General features: G+C 38.6%; 1 protein-coding gene and 1 non-coding gene across 2 annotated transcripts; one reads left to right on the forward strand and one right to left on the reverse strand.

Annotated features, from left to right (window-relative positions):
• Positions 1-18455: 18455 nt before the first annotated feature.
• Positions 18456-19418, forward strand: LOC100957870 (olfactory receptor 2T4-like). The gene has a single exon (XM_012808952.1). The coding sequence runs from the start codon at positions 18456-18458 to the stop codon at positions 19416-19418; it is 963 nt and encodes a 320-aa protein (XP_012664406.1).
• Positions 19419-21733: 2315 nt separating this feature from the next.
• LOC111727216 lies at positions 21734-21840 on the reverse strand. Its single transcript, XR_002774819.1, has one exon. It is a non-coding gene; the product is annotated as a U6 spliceosomal RNA (small nuclear RNA).
• Between the last annotated feature and the right edge of the window lie 694 nt (positions 21841-22534).

Consider the following 22534-nt stretch of genomic DNA (forward strand, 5'->3'; position numbering starts at 1 on the left):
AAAAAAAAAAAAAAAAAAAAAAAAATTCCTCATCAAAGTACTTGTACCAGTATGCGTTTACCAGATGACTGCTACCATCATTATATACATCATGTGGCGCTTTTAAAAATAATATTAAAATAATCTCCACTTACATTCACTAAAACATATTTTTGAAAATATTCTATTTTTCTTATTAGATTGTTGGTTCCTGATTTCTAAGCTATATGCTGTAAGGGAGGTTTACAGAGAGGTTTAGTTCACAATGATTAAAAGCATGAACAAATAGACTGAATCTACTGAAGAACTGTCCAATGAATATTAACTTCTGATATTTTATATAAATGTAAATAATACATTACACTCAGCACATTCATAGGTATTATTTTATTTAATCTTAGAAAATTCCTGTGACAGATATAAGAGACACATTACTCAAAATTTACAGAATATAAAGGAATAATTGCAGATGAATATGAAAAATCATCTCTCTATTTAGAGGGCTTTAAGGTAACAGAATTTCGAGACCAGAAAGACAAAGAAGGAGGGAGTGGTGGAGGAAAGGAAGAGCAGAGCGAGAGAAGAAGGGGGGGGGTGGGGTCTTGGTGTGTGCCACACCTTTTGGGGGCAAGACACGATTGTAAAAGGGACTTTACCTAACAAATGCAATCAGTGTAACCTGGTTTCTTGTACCCTCAATGAATCCCCAACAATAAAAAAAAAAAATAACAGAATTTCTATCATATAGTCTTTGAATAAGGTGTAGTTCAATCCATTGGATTGAATTCCAGAATGGCTTACATACTTCAGAATGTGCTTACCTTCCAGATGTCTTCAACAAGACACACTGTTTACAGAATAGCTGAAAACATTTAAATTTGCAGAGAAAACCTATGCAATTTTGCTAAGTCATCTATGATTTAATTTTGCAATTCCTCCAGGGAGTTCAGTCTCTTGGCTTCAATTATAGAACTGTACATTATCATCTACTTTTCTTTTCCCCTATGGCCTCATATAATTTAGTTTCCAACTTGAAAATATGGCTCGCTGATGTTTAAGATAAAAAGAAAGTTCTGTCACATTCTTGATGAATAATATAAATTCCCAAGAAGATGGCAGAATAGGAGGGCACCCTCTTGTGTCATCCCACAAGAACTCTGCCCCTTCCAAAGACAAACGTCTCTCTGTGTGAGCCGTGGGATTCAGGTAGGACATTGTGAGACCCCAGTAAAGTCCGGAACATAAAAGGATCATGTTGGGACTGTGATATTTCTCTGTCACTTAGACTCCTGTTGCTCAGATGAGCACTTGGTTGAAGTTGGATCAGTTGCCATTGCCCCCTCATTGAGCTTGGTCTGCTTTATCTCCATTTCACTCTCATATGTCCATATCTTCTCTTCACAGATCCAGTTCCTTCTGGTTTTGACCTGCTGGTATCTATATTCAATATCTATAATATGGCAGCTATCCTAACCCTGAAACTTATTATCTATAACCTGAGGAATGAGGACATGAAGGCTGCTATGATAACATATTTCAAGATTACACTTTTTTGTCCTGTCACCTGCTGGTTTTACCAACACCTACAGAAATCCATTGAATTCTTGCCACGATGCCTCTTTAATTTCCATATATCATATATATTTTTTATTGTTGGGAATTCATTGAGGGTACAAAGATCCAGGTTACACTAATTGCATTGTCAAGCAAAGTCCCTGTTATAAATGTGTTCCTCCCCCAAGAGGTGTGCCAAACACTGTGAGCCCCCTCACCCATGTCTCTCCTTCCCTCTTTCTGCTCCCCCATTTCCCCACCTCTTGTTGATTTTATTAACATTCTAGTTTCTTTCATAATTGTCCTTGCTTGTCTTCCAATTGCCTCAATTTTCTGCAGTTCAGTTTTCCCTCCTATTTTCCTCCAATTCAATTTTCTCTCTAATTTTTATGTCCATTTCTTTCTACTTAATATAAAATGGAAAACATACTATGTAATTTTTCAAATTTGAAAAAACCCAATTTAGCACTAACTTAAGTGGACTGTTTTATTCAACACTATATGTGGATTCCCTATACTATGTGCTAGAGATTGGTGAAGGTACTTGGGCAACTTCAAAGAATGCAACACAAAGTTCCTAATCATTAGGATTTGACATTCTACCCAGGGAAGACAGACATTAACTGAGCTATACATTGTTTTTTTTTTTTTTGAGACAGAGCCTCAAGCTGTCCTCCTGGGTAGAGTGCCGTGGCATTACAGCTCACAGCAACCTCCAACTCCTGGGCTCAAGCAAGTCTCCTGCCTCCGCCTCCCAAGTAGCTGGGACCACAGGCGCCTGCCACAACGCCCGGCTATTTTTTTGGTTGCAGCCGTCATTGTTGTTTGGCGGGTCCGGGCTGGGGAATCGAACCCGCCACCTTAGGTGTACGTGGCTGGCGCCTTAGCCGGTTGAGCTATAGGCGCCGAGCCTATACATTGTTTTAAAAATTAAAATGGTATGGAACAAAAACAAAATATAAAATCTTCAAGAGATAATGGTTCAGGAGTTTTAGGAAATTATACTTTTGAAAGGTCAGACCTCCCAACCAGGTGACATTTGAACAGGGAATTGAAGAAAGGAAAAGAATTGGCTGTAAAAACTTCTGGAGAAAGGATGCTCTGGGTAAAGGGATTGATTCTTCAGACCACGGTCTTAGCTATAATATTTCTTGTTTATTTGAAGACAACAAGGCAGTCATAGAAAACATGTAAGAGAGAGAAATATCTTTATTGTAATGTGATTTCTCTCTCTTTCTTATATATTTTCTATGATTATCTTGTTGTCTTCAAATAGACAAGAAATATTACAGCTAATTATAGCCTAACAATATGTGGGGGGTGGATGAGTAGAGGGAGGGTGATTGAAGGGATCACCTCTATGGTTTATCTTACAAGGGTACAAGTGAATCTTTCTAAAAGTAGAATATAAACGTCTTAACACAATAACTAAGAAAATTACATGAAGGCTAAGTTAACCAGTTTGATGAAAATATTTCAAATTGTATATGAAAACACTACACTGTACCCCATGATTGCATTAATGTGCACAGGTATCATTTAATAAAAAGAGAGAGAGAGAGGTAGAATATGAGATCCAAGAGGAAACAAAATAGTAGAATAGATTTTTCAGGGCTTTGTAGACCACTGTGAGGATTCTAAGCAAAAGAGAGGTTTCTAGAAAATTGTTAGCAGAGAAAGAATGTCCTGCTAATGTTTGAAAACACAGGACAATGGCTACATTGTTAGCAATAGATAAAAAGGTGTGATAATCTAGAGTCTGAAAATTTACAGTTTTTATCAACACAATCAGGTAGGGAAATTTGCAGGTAGCTGGTATAAGGAACCCAGTCTTGAAATATTGTGATGTTTATTAGAACTCAGATACAAAACTGAATAAAGTTATTGGAAATACAGGGCTGGAGTTCAAAAGGGAGATCTGGAATGAAGATTCAAATTTGAGAGTCTATGACATATTGAGGGCAAGAAAACAGACAGTGTTTGAGGTCACCAAGAGTTAGCCTAGAAATAATAGAGAAGAAAACACACCTATGGAAACTCAAAGGCTAAGAAAATGGAGGATAAAGGAAATATGCAGGGGTGGGGGGCGCCAGGTAAGATAGCCGACTAGAAGCAACACCCAGCACAGGCTCCTGACCAGAGTGAGAAAAACTGGACAGAATTGGATTCTATGAAGCCAAAGGTGGGGAGTTGAGCTAAGAAAGAAGCTTGGCAAGCTGTGACTTCAAGGTAAAGGATTCGAGAAAACAAATTACAGGTACAAAGCCTATCATCTAGAGCAGTGGTTCTCAACCTTCCTAATGCTGCAGTCCTTTAATACAGTTCCTGTGGGTCATGACCCACAGGTTGAGAACTGTTGGTCTAGAGGATGGGAGACCCCTCCCCTAAGCTAGAGGCTCACTGAGGGCTCTCTGAAAGTGAGCAAGGGACAAAAGACCTCTCATTTTACCTCACTGCAGAGAGCCGCTTAACACCAGGTCTCCTTCTCCAGGAAGGTTCACTTGTGAACCTAGACACTACCCTGCCCAGCATAAAATTGAACAAATATTTTCCCCACAATTCTGAACTCCCAGTCCACCCTTCCCCTCTTGCATGGCCATCTGAAGTTCTGCCCCCTGCAGAGCCCAGAGTGTTTGGCTTTTTCCTGAGAGATAGGGGCATAGTGTGGACCCTTGAACATCAGTACAGAATCTGTGACTTGTGGGGAAGAAGGCGGGTATAGGAAAAAAGGTACACATGGGGGGAGGAGGAGCAGTCCCCTGGTTATGACTATGCCCAGTCAATGGTGGTGTTGACCCCTGGTTCTAGTTGTGTCTGGCTGGAGAGGGCACAGAACCCCAGTCCTGACTATGTCCATGGATGGGGGAGTGAACCCCAGGTCTGACAGTGCCTATGAGCAGAGGTGCAGACCTCCAGTGTTGACTGAGCCCAGCAGGCAGGGGCATAGTCCCCTGGCTCAAACTGAGCCTGTAAGCAGAGGCACGGATGCCCTGTGTGGACTGAGCCCAGCAGGCAGGGGGCCAGACCCCTGGCTTTGACTGTACCTGGGGGCAGGGGTGCTGATACCCAGTTGGGACTTTGGTGGCAATTGGTGGCTCACCAGAGGGGACTGGGTGTCATCCCCTTGGGTTTGTGGGACACAACTGATTGTGGATTTCCATCTACCATTGGAGACTCTTGGATCTCTCTCTGTTGAGCAGGGTTTGTACTGCCTGAGACAATCTGATTAGAACTCATGTCTGGGGCTGTCCACCTAGGGAGACTCTGAGGTTGACATGCGGAAGTTCTATAGTAGAAAAGACCTGAAAAGTGGTGGTGGGGTGCTGCAGCTGTCTATATCTCTCATCAACTGAGATTTAAACCAATACCATGGTTTATGATAGGGTAGAGGTTGGCTTATTTCAAAACAGAGCTAGCTTGCACTATCTCACCAAGCAGGTCCTCAGTCTCCAGCCAAAATTCTGAAAGGGGACTTTGTAAGGCTGTAGGAGATAAGCCACAATTACAAGGCCTAGCACTTTGGTAAAGGGTTAATTAACTCTACTACCTGAGACCCTCAATTCAATCTCACCCTACCAGTTTTAATAACCAAACAGCAGAAAATAATCATGGGGTGGAACCAATGGAAGAACTCTGGCAACATGAATAATCAGAGTAAATCAACCCCCTAAAGAATGACAAAAGGGATACGTCAGAAGATGCTACTCATAAACAAATGGCCAAAAGTCAGAAACAGAATTCAGAATATGGATGGCAAATAAGATGAATAAATTGGAGGAAAAGATACATATTAAAACCCAAAAAGTTGTGCAAAAGTCTCAAATAAATGAATTCAAAAACAAATTCACCAAGGATATGGATATAATGAGAAAGCAGATAGCAGAGCTCAAAGAAATGAAAAAGTTATTTGAGGAGCTCCAAAATATAGAATCCCTCAGTAATAGAGTGGAGCAGGCAGAAGAAAGGATCTCTGAAATCAAAGACAAAGCTTTTGAATGTGCCCAAATGCTGAAAGAGGCAGAAAGATGGAAAGCAAAAACTGATCTTTCCCTGAGAGAGCTATGGGACCACTCCAAAAGATCAAACATTCATCTTATAGGAATTCCTGAAGGAGAAGAGGATGATCCCAAAGGCACAGATGCTCTACTCCAAGAGATTATGGAGAAGAATTTCCCAAGCATTGCAAGAGATACTGAAATTAAGATAGCAGACAGTTTCAGAACCCCAGCAAAACTCAATCCAAATAAAGTATCTCCTGGACACATTGTAATTAACTTTGCCAAAGTTAAGATGAAGGAGAAAATTCTGCAAGCAGCCGGATGTAAGAAAAGCATTACAAAGGGAGAAATATCAGAATGACTGCAGACCTCTAAGCCAAAACTTTCCAAGCCAGAAGAGATTAACCATTGACCTTTAATCTCCTAAAACAAAATAATTTCTAGCCCAAGATCCTATATCCACCTAAAGTAAGTTTCATCTATAACGGAGAAATAAAATACTTACTGACATACACATGTTAAAGAAATTTGCCATAACTAAACCGGCACTCCAGGAAATTCTTAGTCCCATCCTCTATAATGATCAGCAGAATGGTACATGGCCAAAGTAAACTCCCCCAGAAACTTTTGAACAAAACCTAACTTCCACAGTAGGGAAAGGACTAAAAACATACACTAGACATTTGAAAAACATGACACCCAAAACACTATCATGCTTATTAATTCTCTTTTTTTTTTGGAGACGGAGCCTCAAGCTATCCCCCTGGGTAGAGTGCCATGGCATCATGCTCACAGCAACCTCCAACTCCTGGGCTCAAGCAAGTCTCCTGCCTCCGCCTCCCAAGTAGCTGGGACTACAGGCGCCCGCCACAACGCCTGGCCATTTTTTGGTTGCAGCCATCATTGTTGTTTGGCGGGCCCGAGCTGGGGATTCGAACCCGCCACCTTAGGTGTATGTGGCTGGCGCCTTAGCCGCTTGAGCCACAGGCACCGAGCCTATTAATTCTCTTGATTAATGTGAATAGCTTAAATTGTGTTCTAAAGAGTCATAGATTGGCTGACTGGATACATAAACTCAGACTAGATATCTCTTGCATACAAGAGTCTCACCTTACCTTAAAGGATAAAAACAGACTCAAGGTGAAGGGATGGACATCTATAATTCAGGCAAATGGTAATCAGAAAAAAGCAGGTGTTGCGATTTTATTCACAGATACAATAGGCTTTAAACCAACAAAAGAAAAGAAAGATAAGGATGGTCACTTCATATTTGTCAAGGAGAACACTCAACATGAAGAGATTTCAATTATTAACATTTATGCACCATACCAGAATGCTCCTCAATTTATAAAGGAAACCCTAACAGACATGAACAATTTGATATCTTCCAGCACTATAATAGTTGGAGATTTTAATACCCCTTTGGCAGTTTTGGATAGATCCTCCAAGAAAAAACTAAACAAAGAAATATTGGACTTAAACTTGACCCTACAACAAATGGGATACTGCAAAGGCTGTCCTAAGAGGGAAATTTATAGCATTGGAAGCCTTCCTTAAGAAAACAGAAAGAAAGGAAGTCAACAACTAATGGGACATCTCAAGCAACTGGAAAAGGAAGAACATTACAATCCCAATCCCAGCAGAAGAAAAGAAATAACCAAAATTAGGGCAGAATTAAATGAAATTGAGAACAAAAGAATCATTCAGAAGACCAATGAAACAAAAAGTTGGTTTTTGAAAAGATCAATAAAATTCATTAACCTTTGGCTAATCTAAACACAAACAAAAAAGTAAATCTCTAATATCATCAATCAGAAATGATAAAGGAGAAATAACAACTTCCACTTCCATCCAGGTTAATACAAAGGCTGTAAAGTCTCCATTTTTTTAATGGCTGAATAGTATTCCATGGTGTACCTATACCACAGCTTGGTAATCCATTCCTGGATTCGTGGGCCTTTAGGCTGTGTCCACATTTTGGTGATTGTAAATTGAGCTGCAATAAACAGTCTAGTGCAAGTGTCCATAAGGATAAAAGGATTTTTTTCCTTGTGGGTAGATGGCCAGTAATGGGATGCAGGATCAAATGCGAGGTCTAGCTTGAGTTCTTTGAGGTTTCTCCATACTTCCTTCCAAAAAAGTTGTATTAGTTTGCAGTCCCACCAGCAGTGTAAAAGTGTTCCCTTCTCTCCACATCACACCAGCATCTGCAGTTTTGAGATTTTGTGATGTGGGCCATTCTCACTGGAGTTAGATGGTATCTCAGGGTGGTTTTGATTTGCATTTCTCTAATAATTAGGGTTGATGAGCACTTTTTCATATGTTTGTTAGCCATTCGTCTGTCTTCTTTAGAGAAGGTTCTGTTCATGTCTCTTGCCCATTGATGTGTGGGATTGTTGGCTTTTTTCATGTGGATTAATTTGAGTTCTCTATAGATCCTAGTTATCAAGCTTTTGTCTAATTCAAAATATGCAAATATCCTTTCCCATTGTGTAGGTTGTCTATTTGCTTTGGTTGTTGTCTCCTTAGTGGTACAGAAGCTCTTCGGTTTAATTAAGTTCCATTTGTTTACTTTTGTTGTTGCGATTGCCACGGCAGTCTTCTTCATGAAGTCTTTCCCCAGGCCTATATCTTCCAGTGTTTTTCCTATGCTTTGAGGATTTTTATTGTTTCATGCCTTAAATTTAAGTCCTTTATCCATCTTGAATCAAATTAATCAAATTTTTGTGAGTTGAGAGAAGTGTGGGTCCAGTTTCAGTCTTTTTTTTTTTTTTTTTTTTTGAGACAGAGCCTCAAGCTGTCCCCCTGGGTAGAGTGCCGTGGCATTACAGCTCACAGCAACCTCCAACTCCTGGGCTCAAGCGAGTCTCTTGCCTCCGCCTCCCAAGTAGCTGGGACCACAGGCGCCTGCCACAACGCCCGGCTATTTTTTGGTTGCAGCCGTCATTGTTGTTGTTTTTGGCGGGTCCGGGCTGGGGATTTGAACCCGCCACCTTAGGTGTACGTGGCTGGCGCCTTAGCTGGTTCAGCTATAGGCGCCGAGCCCAGTTTCAGTCTTTTACATGTGGATATCCAGTTCTCCCAGCATCATTCATTGAATAGGGGAATACCTTCCCCCCAAGGTATGTTCTTGTTTGATTTATCAAAGATTAGGTGGTTGTAAGATGTTAGTTTCATTTCCTGGTTTTCTATTTGATTCCAAATGTCTATGTCTCTATTTTTGTGCTAGTACCATGCTGTCTTGACCACTATGACTTTGTAGTATAGCCTAAAATCTAGTATGCTGATGCCCCTGGCTTTGTTTTTATTACTAAAAACTGCCTTAGCTATATGGGTTTTTTTCTGGTTCAATATAAAATGCAGAATCATTTTTTCCAAGTCTTGAAAGTACAATGTTGATATTTTAATAGGGATGGCATTGAATCTGTAGATCACTTTCAGAAGTATAGACGTTTTAACAATGTTGATTCTTCCTAGCCATGATATGTTCTTCTATTTGTTAATATTCTCTGCTATTTCCTTTCTTAGAGTTTCATAATTTTCTTTATGGAGGTCCTTCACTCTTTTGTTAGGTACATTCGTAGGTATTTCATTTTCTTCAAAGCTATAGCAAAGGGAGTTGTGTCCTTCATTAGCCTCTCATCTTGACTGTTATTGCCATATACAAAGGCTACTGATTTGTGGACATTGATTTTATATCCTAAGACATTACTGTATTTTTTGATGACTTCCAGGAGTCTTGTGGTTAAGTCTTTGGGGTTCTCTAAGTATAAGATCATATTGTCAGCAAAGAAGGAGAGTTTGACTTCCTCTGCTCCCATTTGGATGCCCTTTATTTCCTTGTCTTGCCTAATTGTATTGGCTAGAAATTCCAGCACTATGTTGAATAGTAATGGTGACAAAGGACAACCTTGCCTGGTTCCAGTTATAAGAGGAAAAACTTTCAGTTTTACTTCATTCAGTAAAATATTAGCTGTGGGTTTGTCATAGATAGCTTCGATCAGTTTCAGAAATGTGCCACATATGCCTATACTCTTCAGTGTTCTAATTAGAAAAGTATGCTGGATTTTATCGAATGCTTTTTCTGCATCTATTGAGAGAATCATATGGTCTTTGTTTTTGCTTCTGTTAATATGGTGGATAACATTTATAGACTTGCATATGGTAAACCAGCTTTGCTTCCCTGGGATAAAACCCACTTGATCATGATATATATGATTTTTTTGATGATAAGCTGTAATCTATTGGCTAGGATTTTGTTAAAAATTTTTGCATCTATATTCATTACTGAAATTGCTCTGAAATTCTCATTTTTTTTTTATTGAATGGTAACTATGTACATTAATGCACTTCTGGGGTCCAGTGTGGGGTTTTCACACACAATCTGAAACACTTCCATCAAACTGGTTAACATAGCCTTTGTGTCATTTTCTTAGTTATTATTTTAAAACGTTCACATTCTGCTCTTAGAAAGAATCACTTGTACCCTTGTAAGATAAACCTCAGAAGTGATCCCTCCAATCCCCCTCCCTCCACCCAGAAATTCTCATTTTTAGTTGGGTCTTTTCCTGGTTTTGGTATCAGGGAGATGTTTGCTTTATAGAAGATGTTGGGGAAGATTTCTTCCTCCTCAATTTTTTGGAATAATTTCTGCAGTACGGGAATAAGCTCCTCCTTGAATAAGCTCTTCCAAGGTTTGATAAAATTCTGGTGTAAAGCCATCTGGACCACGGCATTTTTTTGTTGAAGATTTTTTATTGTTTCTTTAATCTCAGTGTTTCAAATTTGTCTTTTCAGGAGTTCTATTTCTTCCTGGCTAAGCCTAGGGAGAGGGTGTGATTCCAAATATTGATCCATTTCCTTCGCATTGTCAAATTTCTGGGCATAGAGTTTCTGGTAGTATTCAGAGATGATCTCTTATATCTCTGTGGCATCAGTTTTATTTCCCCTTTATCATTTCTGATTGAGGTTACTAGAGATTTTGCTTTTTTATTTCTAGTTAGTCTGGCCAAAGGTTTATCTATTTTATTTCTTCAAAAAACCAACTCCTTGTTTCATTAATTTTCCGAATGATTCTTTTGTTTTCAACTGATCTCTGATTTAATTTTGGATATTTCTTATCTTCTGCTGGGTTTAGGTTTAGATTGTTCTTCTTTTTCCAATTCCATAAGATGGCTCATGAGTTTGTTGATGTGCTCTCTTTCTGTTTTTCGAATGTAGGCATCTAAAGCAATAAATTTTCCTCTCAGAACTGCTTTTGTAGTATCCCACAGGTTTTAGTAGCTTGTGTCTTCATTGTTGTTGTGCTCAGGGAAGTTATTTCCTCTTTTATTTCTTCCTGCACCCAACTGTCATTCAACAGAAGGTTGTTTAATTTCCATGCCTTTGTGTGGGATTGAACGTTTTTGTTGGAGTTGAGTTCCACCTTTAGTGCCTTATGGTCTGAGAAGATACAAGGTAAAATTTCAATTCTTTTGATTCTTTTGAGATTTGTTTTGTGTCCTAGGATATGATCAATTTTGGAGAATGTTCCATGGGGTGATGAGAAGAATGTATATTTTTTATCTTTGTGATGGAGTGTTCTATATACATCTATCAAGCACAGTTGTTCTAGGGTCTCATTTAATTTCTGTTTAATCTTTGTTTAATTTCTGTTTAGAGGATCTGTCCAGCTGTCTAAGAGGAGTGTTAAAGTCCCCTGTTATTATGGTGTTATAGGATATCATATTGCTCAGACTGAATAAGGTCTGTTTCAAGAATCTGGGAGCATTTAAGTTGGGTGGATAAATATTTAGATTGAAACATCTTCTTGTTATATTTTTCCCTTGACCAATATAAAGTGACCATCTTTGTCTTTTTTGACTTTAGTTGCTTTAAATCTACATGTATCTGAAAATAAGATTGCAACTCCTCTTTTCTTCTGAATTCCATTTGCCTGAAAAGTTGTCTTCCAACCCTTAACTCAGAGTTTTAATTTGTCTTTTGAAGCTAGGTGTGTTTCCCGCAGACAGCAAATGGATGGCTTGTGTTTTTTAATCGAGTCAGTCAATCTGTCTCTTCAGTGGGGAACTCAAGGCATTAGCATTTATTAAGATAATTGATAAGTGTGGTAGTGTTCTATTCATTTTATTTTGTAAGAGTCCATTGCTTAGTTTTATCTTTTGCATCATTGTGGAAGTTAGTTTCTGTCCTTTAATTTCTGGGTTCTTTGCTGCTGAACCATTGTGATGGTCAGTGTGTAGAACAGGTTGAAGTATTTCCTGTAGAGCTGGTCTTGTGGCAAATTTCCTCAATGTTTGTATATCAGTAAATGATTTGATTTCTCTGTCAATTTTAAAGCTTAGCCTCACAGGATATAGAATACTGGGCTGAAAATTGTTCTGTTTAAGTAGATTAAAGGTAGATGACCACTGTCTTCTTGCTTGAAAAGTTTCATTGGAGAAGTCTGCAGTCACCCTGATGGATTTGCCCCTGTAGGTCAACTGGTGGTTTACTCTTGGCAGCTTGAAGAATTTTTTCTTTTGTCTTGACTTTGGATAGGTTCATCATAATGTGTCTTGGAGAAGCACTGATAGAGTTGAGGCAACCTGGGGCCCAATATCCCTCTGAAAGGAGTATGTCAGAATCTTTGGTGATATTTCAGAAATTTTCATTTATAATATTCTCTAGTATGGCTTCCATTCCCCTGGGGCATTCTTCTTCCCCTTCTGGGATACCTATAACTCGTATGTTTGAACGCTTCATAAAGTCCCAGAATTCTGTCAGTGAATGTTCTGTTTTCTCTCTCTTCTTTTCTGCCTCTTGAACTATCTGAGTTATCTCAAGAGCTTTGTCCTCTACCTCTTTGATTCTTTCTTCTGCATAGTCTAATCTGTTGTTGATACTTTCTATTGCATCTTTAAGTTTCCTAATTGACTGCTTCAGTTCCTTCAGCACTGCTATATCCTTTCTATATTCTTCATATCTTTCATCTCTTATTTGATTCTGTTTTTGGATTTCCTTTTGGTTATTTTCCACTTCATTAGCAGTATCCTTCATTGTTTCCATCATTTCCTTCATTGTTTTCATCATTTGTATTCTAAATTCCCTTTCTGTCATTTCTAACATTTCTTTATAGGTGGAATCTTCTGCAGTAGCTTCCTCATGGTCCCTTTGGGGGGGGTTGCTCTGGACTGGTTTTTCATGTTGCCAAGATTTTTCTGCTGATTCTTCTTCATGAGTGTTTTCTTTTATCTGTTTCCTTGCCCTAATTTTCCTTTCACTTCCTTTTGCTCTTTAAGTTACTGTGCCTCTGTACTGGGGTTTCAATGAGTCCTTAAAAACCCCCAACCTCTGGGGGTGCCAGGTTGGGTGGTTCCCTTAAGGTCAAGCAGCTCTTTGCTAGCCTGTTCAGACATAGTACCCCACCTAGTGTGCCAAAACTGGTCTCACTCTATGCCCCTGAGTGCCAAGGTGATAAGGCATCTCAGTCCCCACCTTTAGGCTTCTCAGTCACTAGATTACTCGCCCACCTGATCCTTGCTCTGCAACCCTGAGGGCAGAGCTTGCTGGGGCAGTTCTCCCACAATGGCTCTGCACAGCCTATAGCCAAACACTATTAGCTCCATCCAGCTCAGCAGCTCAGTCTGGGGCCCTAGACAACGCTTAAAGTCCTCCACACTCTTGCCCAAGTTCTCCCTCTGAGTTCAACTGAGTGCCAAGTCCAAAAAAACCCACAACAGCTCACAGGTAAGGCCTTTCCAGTTTGCAATTTCACTACTGCTGTACTTACTGCTGCTGGTGGGATTAGACAGAATGAACACACGCAACCACTTGCCAGTTCTCACTGCTTTTGTCCTCCTCATGGGGTCCAGAAGTCTCTTGCTGACACCCTGTGTCCCCAAAGGGATGTTTCTGAGCAGATACCACCAGCCAGAGATACCTGGAGTCTTCTGTCCCCAGTCTCACCAGGCCCAGTTGCAAGGAAGCTGTTACTCTGCCACCATCTTGCTCCTCCCCACTTCTTCATAAATTCTTTACATAGATCAATAATGTTAAGAATTTTCCCCACACTTTCTTCTAGGGCTTCATGTCTCTGAAACTAACTTAGGGTGCTGGAACCTGAACCTTCACATGATCCCTGTTGCCCATAGCTGCTGCAGCTGCCAGAGACCATCACCAGATATTTTTTCCTCCCTCTGTACACATCAGTGTCCCATCAAAGTCTTACAGGAAATCAGGTAGTGAGGAGTAACAAGCTTTCCACAGGTGAAGCTCTGGAAGTCAAAGGAAATTCCAGCTTTCCAGAGCTTCAGTGTGGGGCTGACAAAGGATGCCATGAAAAGATCTCCACGTGATGGGAGCATGATAAACATCATTGTAGAACTAACAGAAATATCTATTTGCAAGATCCAAGACGAAGGAGTTACTTTTACCTTGTTCTCCATTTTGCAAGATCTAAGAGGAAGGAGTTACTTCTACCTTGTTCTCTGTTTTATGTCAATTGTCTGGCTCAGGATGTGTGCTCCATAAGTAATTATAGTTTGGAGTCAAGACACAAATTTTAAAGCTTTATTTGTGTTTGGGTGATTATATTATGGTTGATTTTTACATTTTTGGTATCATTTGTGTGTTTAGGTTTTTTTTATTATATCAACATTGAAAATTAAAAAAGCTGGCTCGGCGCCTGTGGCTCAAGCGGCTAAGGCGCCAGCCACATACACCTAAGGTGGCGGGTTCGAATCCCCAGCCCGGGCCGCCAAACAACAATGATGGCTGCAACCAAAAAAATGGCCAGGCGTTGTGGCGGGCGCCTGTAGTCCCAGCTACTTGGGAGGCTGAGGCAGGAGACTCGCTTGAGCCCAGGAGTTGGAGGTTGCTGTGAGCGTGATGCCATGGCACTCTACCCAGAGGGATAGCTTGAGGCTCCGTCTCAAAAAAAAGAAAATGAAAAAAGCAAACACTTTGAAATTAAATGCATCATTGAAGCAACAAAGATTCCAAGTGAGTGATAGAAGTAGTAGTAACTGAATGAAGAGGGATAGAAATGAAAATTTGAAGACTTCAATTTTAGTCTTGATTATATGACTGATTAGTGGTTATGACTTTGACACAATAACTGAACTCTGAGAATCAATGTCTATATCTGTGAAAGATATGAATGCAAATAGCAATAGTTCATAAGTTACTTCTACCTTGTTCTCTGTTTTATGTATTCTTGAAGTTTAAGGAGGGGATACACACATGTAGCAGCTGGATGACTGGAAGCCAGAAGTTAGAGACTGGGGTACACTGTGGTATACCTCAAAAAGCCACTGCAGTCCAGCCTGGGAAGCATACTGAGACTTTTTCTCTTAAAAAACAATGAGAAGTAAATCAGAAAAGGGTAACTTAAGTATCTACCAGCTTCTTCAGCTCTCTTAATTACATCCTTCTATAACATCCCAGAGGTGATTAACCAATAGATAACCTTCATCCACTCCCCTAATGGACAAAGTAAACCCAGGATGATGTCAGTTTCCTAATGTTTTGCATATTTAACCTGGACACACTTCATTAGTCTATATAGATGAGACTCAAGACACCGTCTGATGGAGAGTTCAGCCAGATACCAAGTGCTGCTGGAGCAAACAGGTAATCACTGTTTTTATTATTCAGCTTCCAAATCACTATCAGTTCTTCTCACCACATTTTCTCATTTTCCTCTATCATCTATTTTTATAGATAAAAGCAAATGTGTTTTTTGTCTTTTGAATCTTATACTGCAACATATTAGGAAAGGAGTTTTTGATTTCCAAATATTTACAGGCAAAATAATATTTATTTTTCCTGTATTATTGGATGATATATTTGTTTTCCTGAGACCAAAATTTTCAGCATAAGAATGACTAGTTTTGCTTTGAGTGGGGATTATTTCCCAAAGTTAAAACACACTGTTGATAGAAATAAACGTTTCAGGATTGGCACTCTTAGCTCAGTGGGTAGGCATACACTGGGCAAGAGGCCCAACCTGGGCCTTCTAAACAACAATGGCAACTGCAGCAAAAATATAGCTGGGTATTGTGGCAGGTGCCTGTAGTCCCAGTTACTTGGCTGAGGCGAGAGAATCACTTAACCCCAAGAGCTTGAGGTTGCTATGAGCTGTGATGCCACAGTACTCTACTAAGGGTAACATAGTGAGACTCTGTCTCAAAAAGAAAAAGAAAGAAAGAGATAAATGTTTCAACTATATCTATGTTTCTGTGATGTAAATGATAGTCAATAGCCTAAAATCCCAATTTTAGTCTACGGAGGAAGGACTACATCCTCGAGAGAACTGAGGCAGAGTTATAGGCTCTAGTTTTGACACCTGGACTGACAGGTGTCTTCTATCAGGATGGCTGTGTGATGCTAGGCAGACAGCCCAAGAACTTAACGTTTTATGTCGGGGGTTGTTTTTGCAATTTTTGGCCGGGCTGGGTTTGAACCCACCACCTCTGGCATATGGAGCCGGCACCCTACTCCTTTGAGCACAGGTGCCACCCCAGAACTTGATGTTTTTAATCTATAAATGGTAACTATAAGATTATGTACTTCTTTGGCTCTTAGGAAGTTTAAGTATGTTAAATCAGCATTAGAACAATTCCTTAGATGCTGTTAGCTTTAAATAAAGATTCAATATTTCCAAAAACTCTTCATTATTCCCCAAGTTAAATATGTCCTAAGCTGTTTATAGGAAACTCAAACAATTGGATGGAGAAGAACAAGAATGAAGAAGAAAGCCAATTGTCCTGTGTGGTGTAGACATCTACCTGTTGTCTCAGGTTGGCTTCATGACAGTGACCCTGATTTTCCAAACTTTAAGAGATTTTCCTACCCTCCCCCATTTGCACTCCTTTTCTCCTTAATTCCTTTAGCCAGCAGCTTTCAGGTCTTCACATATATTGGTCACAATGCTTGTCCTTGCTTCTTTCTGACCACAAATATGGACTAGGTAATTGGGTGTAATTTACAGTTTATTGGACTGTTCATAAATTGTACAGAGTTTAATTTCCATCTGTCAATGAGAATGGATAATATCAAAATATAATTTGAATGCACTATGTCTCAGATTTGATAAATATCTATATTAAGACATCAAATTTATTTGCCGTTTTGTCTATTGTATCATTACCTCAAACTTGAAAATGTTAATAATTTGCATATCCCAGCTAGGGCTTAAAATTATTAAAAGAGTATAAAATGTATTTGAAACTTAAAAATTTTTCCTGAAATATTCCTGTATTGTAACTACTGCTTCTCATAAAGGTAATCCTAAATATCCTTCCTCTGTGTAAGAAGTGTTAAAATTTAATACACAACATGCCAGAAATTGAAAAGGTTTATTTTCCTTAAAAGAAAATATAGAATGAGTTAGTTAAATATATTTGGCTTCTATTAGCCTTTCTCATTTATTTTACAGGTATTCTAAAGTACTTTAAATCACACTTATATAGCTAATTTATGTGAAATTGACTGTGACCTCCTTAAGCACAATCAAGTTTAATTTGTCTTTGATTCATCTTAAGTATCTAACAACAGGAGAAAACAGTCAATTTGCATCAGAAACATCCCAGTATTGTTTGATTTCCCTCTCCACTTCTCACTTTCATGGAAAATTGATTGTGCAGGCAATAAAATAGATGGTGTTTGCAAAAACAACTAACAAAACACTGCTGTTCATCAGACCTCTCTAAATCCTAGTCCTTCCTCCCTGACATTTAGTGAAGTGGTGGGAACTTTAAAGAGAGGAACTTCAGGAGGGGAAATGCAGAAAGGAGATGGGATTCTCCATAAATCCTTGCTTAACCAAAATTAAAACAAAAAATACATATTACATATTTTTATAGTTGTGTGCATACATACATATTTATATAAAGTTTATATAGATATATATAAATTAAGTAGTGTACATGTGCAATATTATTCTGAACTGTCTGAAAGTAGAGAAATTATCAAATCCAAATGTTTAAATGCATGAATAGATACAAAAACTGGAAAAGTAGTATATCTCATAAGACACTAATAAGTAGTGTATCTCATAAGACACTAATAATATTGTAAATATTGACTCTAACAGTACACGTGTTTATTCATCTGTAACTGATAATATTCTAAGCAGTTCCATTACTTTTCCTCATTTAATCTTCATCAAACCTGAGGTCAAAATTTTTCTCATCCTTTTCTTATGTAGAGTGAACAGACGAATGACAGGTAGGAGGGGAAGCTGGGTCCATGGCTGTAGTTGGCCACCAAACCTGGGCTCATCACACCATAACCTCAAGTCTCTAACGGGTCTTTTGTGCACAAGCACCCCACTTTGCTCAGAGGAAGCATGGGGTTTTGCTCCATGAAACCACATATCTCACAGTGTTGTCTAATGCTATGGACAGAGGGAGTTCAAATTTTATTACAGGTATGGATTTTCCACAAGTTATGCTTTTGTTATTTTCTAAATCTTTCTTACATGGAATATAACTGAGAGTCTTTAAAATTACCGTTAAATAGATCCTTAAACCAGAGAGTTTAATTCAATTCAAACTTTCATTAAAAATAACAACAAAAACTCAAGAAATAAGAAAATTGATTTCATTTTTCCCCAATGTTTACTACTTGTGCTTGTGTCTTCACATTTCTAGTATTTTTTTTTAATAACCAACATAATCTATCACTAGGAAGTATCATGATCCTGAACTGTGACAACTTTAGCACAGGTTACCATTTCCTTTGATCCACAGTTATGAATTCTTAGTTTTTTGGTAATTGTGTTGAATTACAAGTCATTTATAATCCTCAAATTTACCAGCCCATGAGACATCACACTCTCTCTCTCTCTCTCAAACACACACACACACACACAAATATTCATTTCAGAGGGTTGAATTATATTAACCTCAAAGCTCTCCTTGGTGGCCTAGGTGAGACCTCATGGACACCACCACCTGGAAGACCAACCACACCAGATGGTCAGATTTTATCCTTACAGGATTCTTCAGTCAATCCAAACACCCAGCTCTTCTCTGTGTGGTCATCTTTGTGACTTTCCTGATGGCCTTGTCTGAAAATGCCCTGCTGATCCTTCTGATCTATTCTGACGCTCGCCTTCATACTCCCATGTACTTTTTCATCAGCCAGTTGTCTCTCATGGACATGGCGTACATTTCTGTCACTGTGCCCAAGATGCTCAGGAACCAGATTACCAGTGAGAATAAGATCTCAGCCCCTGAATGCGGGATGCAGATGTTCCTTTATGTGACACTAGCAGGCTCAGAATTTTTTCTTCTAGCCACCATGGCATATGACCGCTATGCAGCCATCTGCCATCCACTGCGTTACCCTGTCCTCATGAACTATAAGGTGTGCCTCCTCCTGGTGGCTGGCTGCTGGTTCCTGGGGTCTGTAGATGGCTTCATATTCACACCTGTCACGATGACCTTCCCCTTCTGTAGATCCCGGGAGATCCATCACTTCTTCTGTGAAGTCCCTGCTGTACTGAAACTCTCCTGCTCAGACACTTCGTTCTATGAGATTTTCATGTATCTGTGCTGTGTCCTCATGCTCCTGATCCCTGTGACAGTCATTTTAGTCTCTTACTACATTATCCTTCTCACCATTTACAGGATGAACTCAGCAGAGGGCCAGAAAAAGGCCTTTGCCACTTGCTTCTCCCACATGACAGTAGTAATCCTCTTCTATGGGGCTGCCACCTATACCTACATGCTTCCCAGCTCCTACCACAGCCCTGAGAAAGATATGATGGTGTCTGTCTTTTATACAATCCTCACGCCTGTGCTAAACCCTCTAATCTATAGTCTAAGGAATAAGGATGTCATGGGGGCTGTGAAGAAAATGTTGAATGTGGGATCTGATTTTCAAGAAACAATAAAGTAAAAAATTTTGATAATAATGTGTCTTTCCTTCTCTCTGCACACCAGACGTTGAGAATCTTGTGTCAGTATTAGTCCTCGAATTCCAATACTACCATGGTGTCTCATCTTATTTTCACACCTATCTTAAAAGGTGCTTTCCTGTAATAGAAAGTTTTTTCAGTTTTTCACTCCTTACTCTTTAAAAATATGTTATCTCATCATAGGGTAATGATGTTAAGTTTACTAAAGTTGATCATTGCACTCTGATTCTATAAAACAGTATCCACATTGGTAGAAAGTACATAATGGTGGTATTTATAGGATAAATAGTATGAGATATAAAGTTGAAGAGAGGGAGAAAGAGATGGCGAGAGAAGTGTGGAAACAAGAAGTACCCAATATTAACAATAGTCGAGTCTTTGTAAAGGATATCTAGATTTTTTGGAACGTTATTATTTATGTTAATTTTATGAAAATTTTATATTGATTCCAAATAAAATATTAAAATACCACCAGCCTCATCTCCTGCAACTTTTTTTTGAGTTTTATTCTCTATCTGGTGGCAAAGTAAAAGATATAATATATTAGAAAATTTCTCATTTCAAATGAACGGTTTACTGCCTTGACAATCTTATCATTTTCCTGCCTTTACAAGAGGTTGTGTTGGGCTACACAGTCCCTTTCCACAGCCATCTACCAGGGATAAACTGTCCTCAGCACATGGCAGCCTTTGGATCCAGAATTGCATAAGGGTTGTGGGCAACATATTAACCTGGGATGAAAGAAAGTTTTAGGGAAAATCCCCAGTACAAAATGGTACCTGAGCTCAATTCTGAAGTATGTAATTGATTAGACAAATAAGGAGAGGTAGAGTATCAAATATTCAACATTTTATTTACTCAAGAAATATTTCTCATGCAATATTAAATTTAAAATACTAACTAAAGAGGATTACACTATGAATACTATATGACTGCTGTCCCCAGTGAATCTGAGCCAGCAGTTATAATGATATTCCCCAATAGGTGCAATAAAGTATATGGTATGCTTTGATACACATGTGGAAAGGACAGAGGTCATACTGACGCATCAGATCTTTGAGCTACACAGATTTAGTCAAAGGGAACATGCTGAGAGCAGACTCTGGAGCTCACTGTTGAATAGTAACTAATTCATGGGGCAGTAAGCAGAGCTACCTGAAAGTTTTGATGCAATAGAGGGGATAGTTAGCCCTAGACTCTGGTCCTGTCTGATGAAGCTTAAAAACAAATGAAAAAAATATTAAACTGCTTTTAAAACAAAGTTTAAAATATATAATCTAAATACCCAATACATAATAATATAAAATTAAAAACATCTGGACTCTAATAAAAATTATCATGCATGTAGAGATTCTATAATTATACAGAAAGCATTCTATAAAATACTTCGTCCAACACGAACTTCTCAAACTTACATGGAAGGAACATTCACCAAAAGGGTGCACAGACTGGGTCATAAGACACACCTTGACAAGTTTAGAAGAATAAAAACCATAAAATATATGCTCTCAGACCATAATGAAATTAAAATAAAAATTAATAGCAGAGAGGTAGCTAAGAAATCCAAAACCCTTTGGAGATACAACAATACATGTACAAATAGCATATAGATCAGAGAAAATGTACAAGAGAAGTTTAGTTTAGAATATATTTAGACACTAATAAATATGACTTAAACATTTTTTTGGATACAGCAAAGTCAGTTTTTGATGGAAAATGTATAGCATTGCTAGGACTTTCTATCATGAAAGAATGTTGATTTTTAAATTTTGTTTGTGTGTATACTGAGGTTACCATAATTTTTGTCTTTATTTTGTTAATGTAGAATATCACATTTGTTGATCTGTGTATGTTGAACCACTCTGACACTCAAGAATACAGCCCACTTGATTATGGTGAATGATCACTTTTATAATGTGATGTTAAATTAGGTTTGGCAGTATTTTGTTGAAGATTTTTGCATCTTTGCTTATTGATGATATTGCCCTGTAGTATTCCTTCTTTTTTTTTTTTGAGACAGAACCTCAAGCTGTCGCCCTGGGTAGAGTGCTGTGCCATCACAGTTCACAGCAACCTCCAACTCCTGGGCTTAAGCGATTCTCTTGCCTCAGCCTCCCAAGTAGCTGGGACTGCAGGCGCCCACCACAATGCCCAGCTATTTTTTGGTTGTAGTTGTCATTGTTGTTTGGCAGACCCAGGCTGGATTCGAACCCACTGGCTCTGGTGTATGTGGCTGGCACCTTAGCCACTTGAGCTACAGGCACCCAGCCTGCTATGTAGTATTCTTTTTAAAAAAAAAAATATGGAACGCTTCACGAATTTGCATGTCACCCTTGTGCAGGGACCATGCTAATCTTCTCTGTATCGTTCCAATTTTAATATATGTGCTGCTGAAGCAAGCACCTATGTAGTATTCTTATCTTACAAGTCCCTTTCTGACTTTGGAATTAAGAAATTACAGTAATCTTGGCCTTGGGAAATGAGTTTGAAACTATTTTCTGCTTTTCAATATTTTGGGAATTGAGAATGATAGGTAGTAGTTTTTCTCTAGGTTAGTGGCAGAATTCAGCCATGAAGCCATCAGGTGTTGAGCTTTTCATTTATGGGAAACTTGAGCTTCATTTAGCTACCTTACTCATTATTGCATTGTTCAATTTTCTTCATGAACATACCCCAACACAATAAAGGCATATATCAAAGGCCTACAGCCAACATCATACTCACAGATGAAAAACTGAAAGCTCCTTCACTAAGATCTGGAACAAAACATGTATACCCACTCTTATCACTTCTATTCTATTATGCATAATAGAAACCTTTTACAGAGAAATTAGGCAATAAAAAGGAATAAAAGACATCCAAATAGAAAAGAAAGATATCAATTATGTCTGTTGACATGATTCTAAAGACATAAGTCCTAAAAACTCAACCAAAACTCTATTATAACTAATAAAAGACATTAGTAAAGGTACATAAATCAAAATCAGTAATTTTTCTATGCACTAACAACAAACTATCTGGAAAAGAAATTTTAAAGATCCCTATTACAATAACATCAAATGAAACAAAGAAAAAACTTAGAGGTAAATTTAACCCA

This window comes from Otolemur garnettii, unplaced genomic scaffold, assembly GCF_000181295.1.
Source record: "Otolemur garnettii isolate 467f Iridium unplaced genomic scaffold, OtoGar3 scaffold00097, whole genome shotgun sequence".
NCBI classification, from domain to species: Eukaryota; Metazoa; Chordata; class Mammalia; order Primates; family Galagidae; genus Otolemur; species Otolemur garnettii.

Coding starts and splice junctions, on each gene's coding strand:
- LOC100957870 (XM_012808952.1), top strand. CDS start 18,456: ATGGACACCACCACCTGGAAGACCAACCACACCAGATGGTCAGATTTT.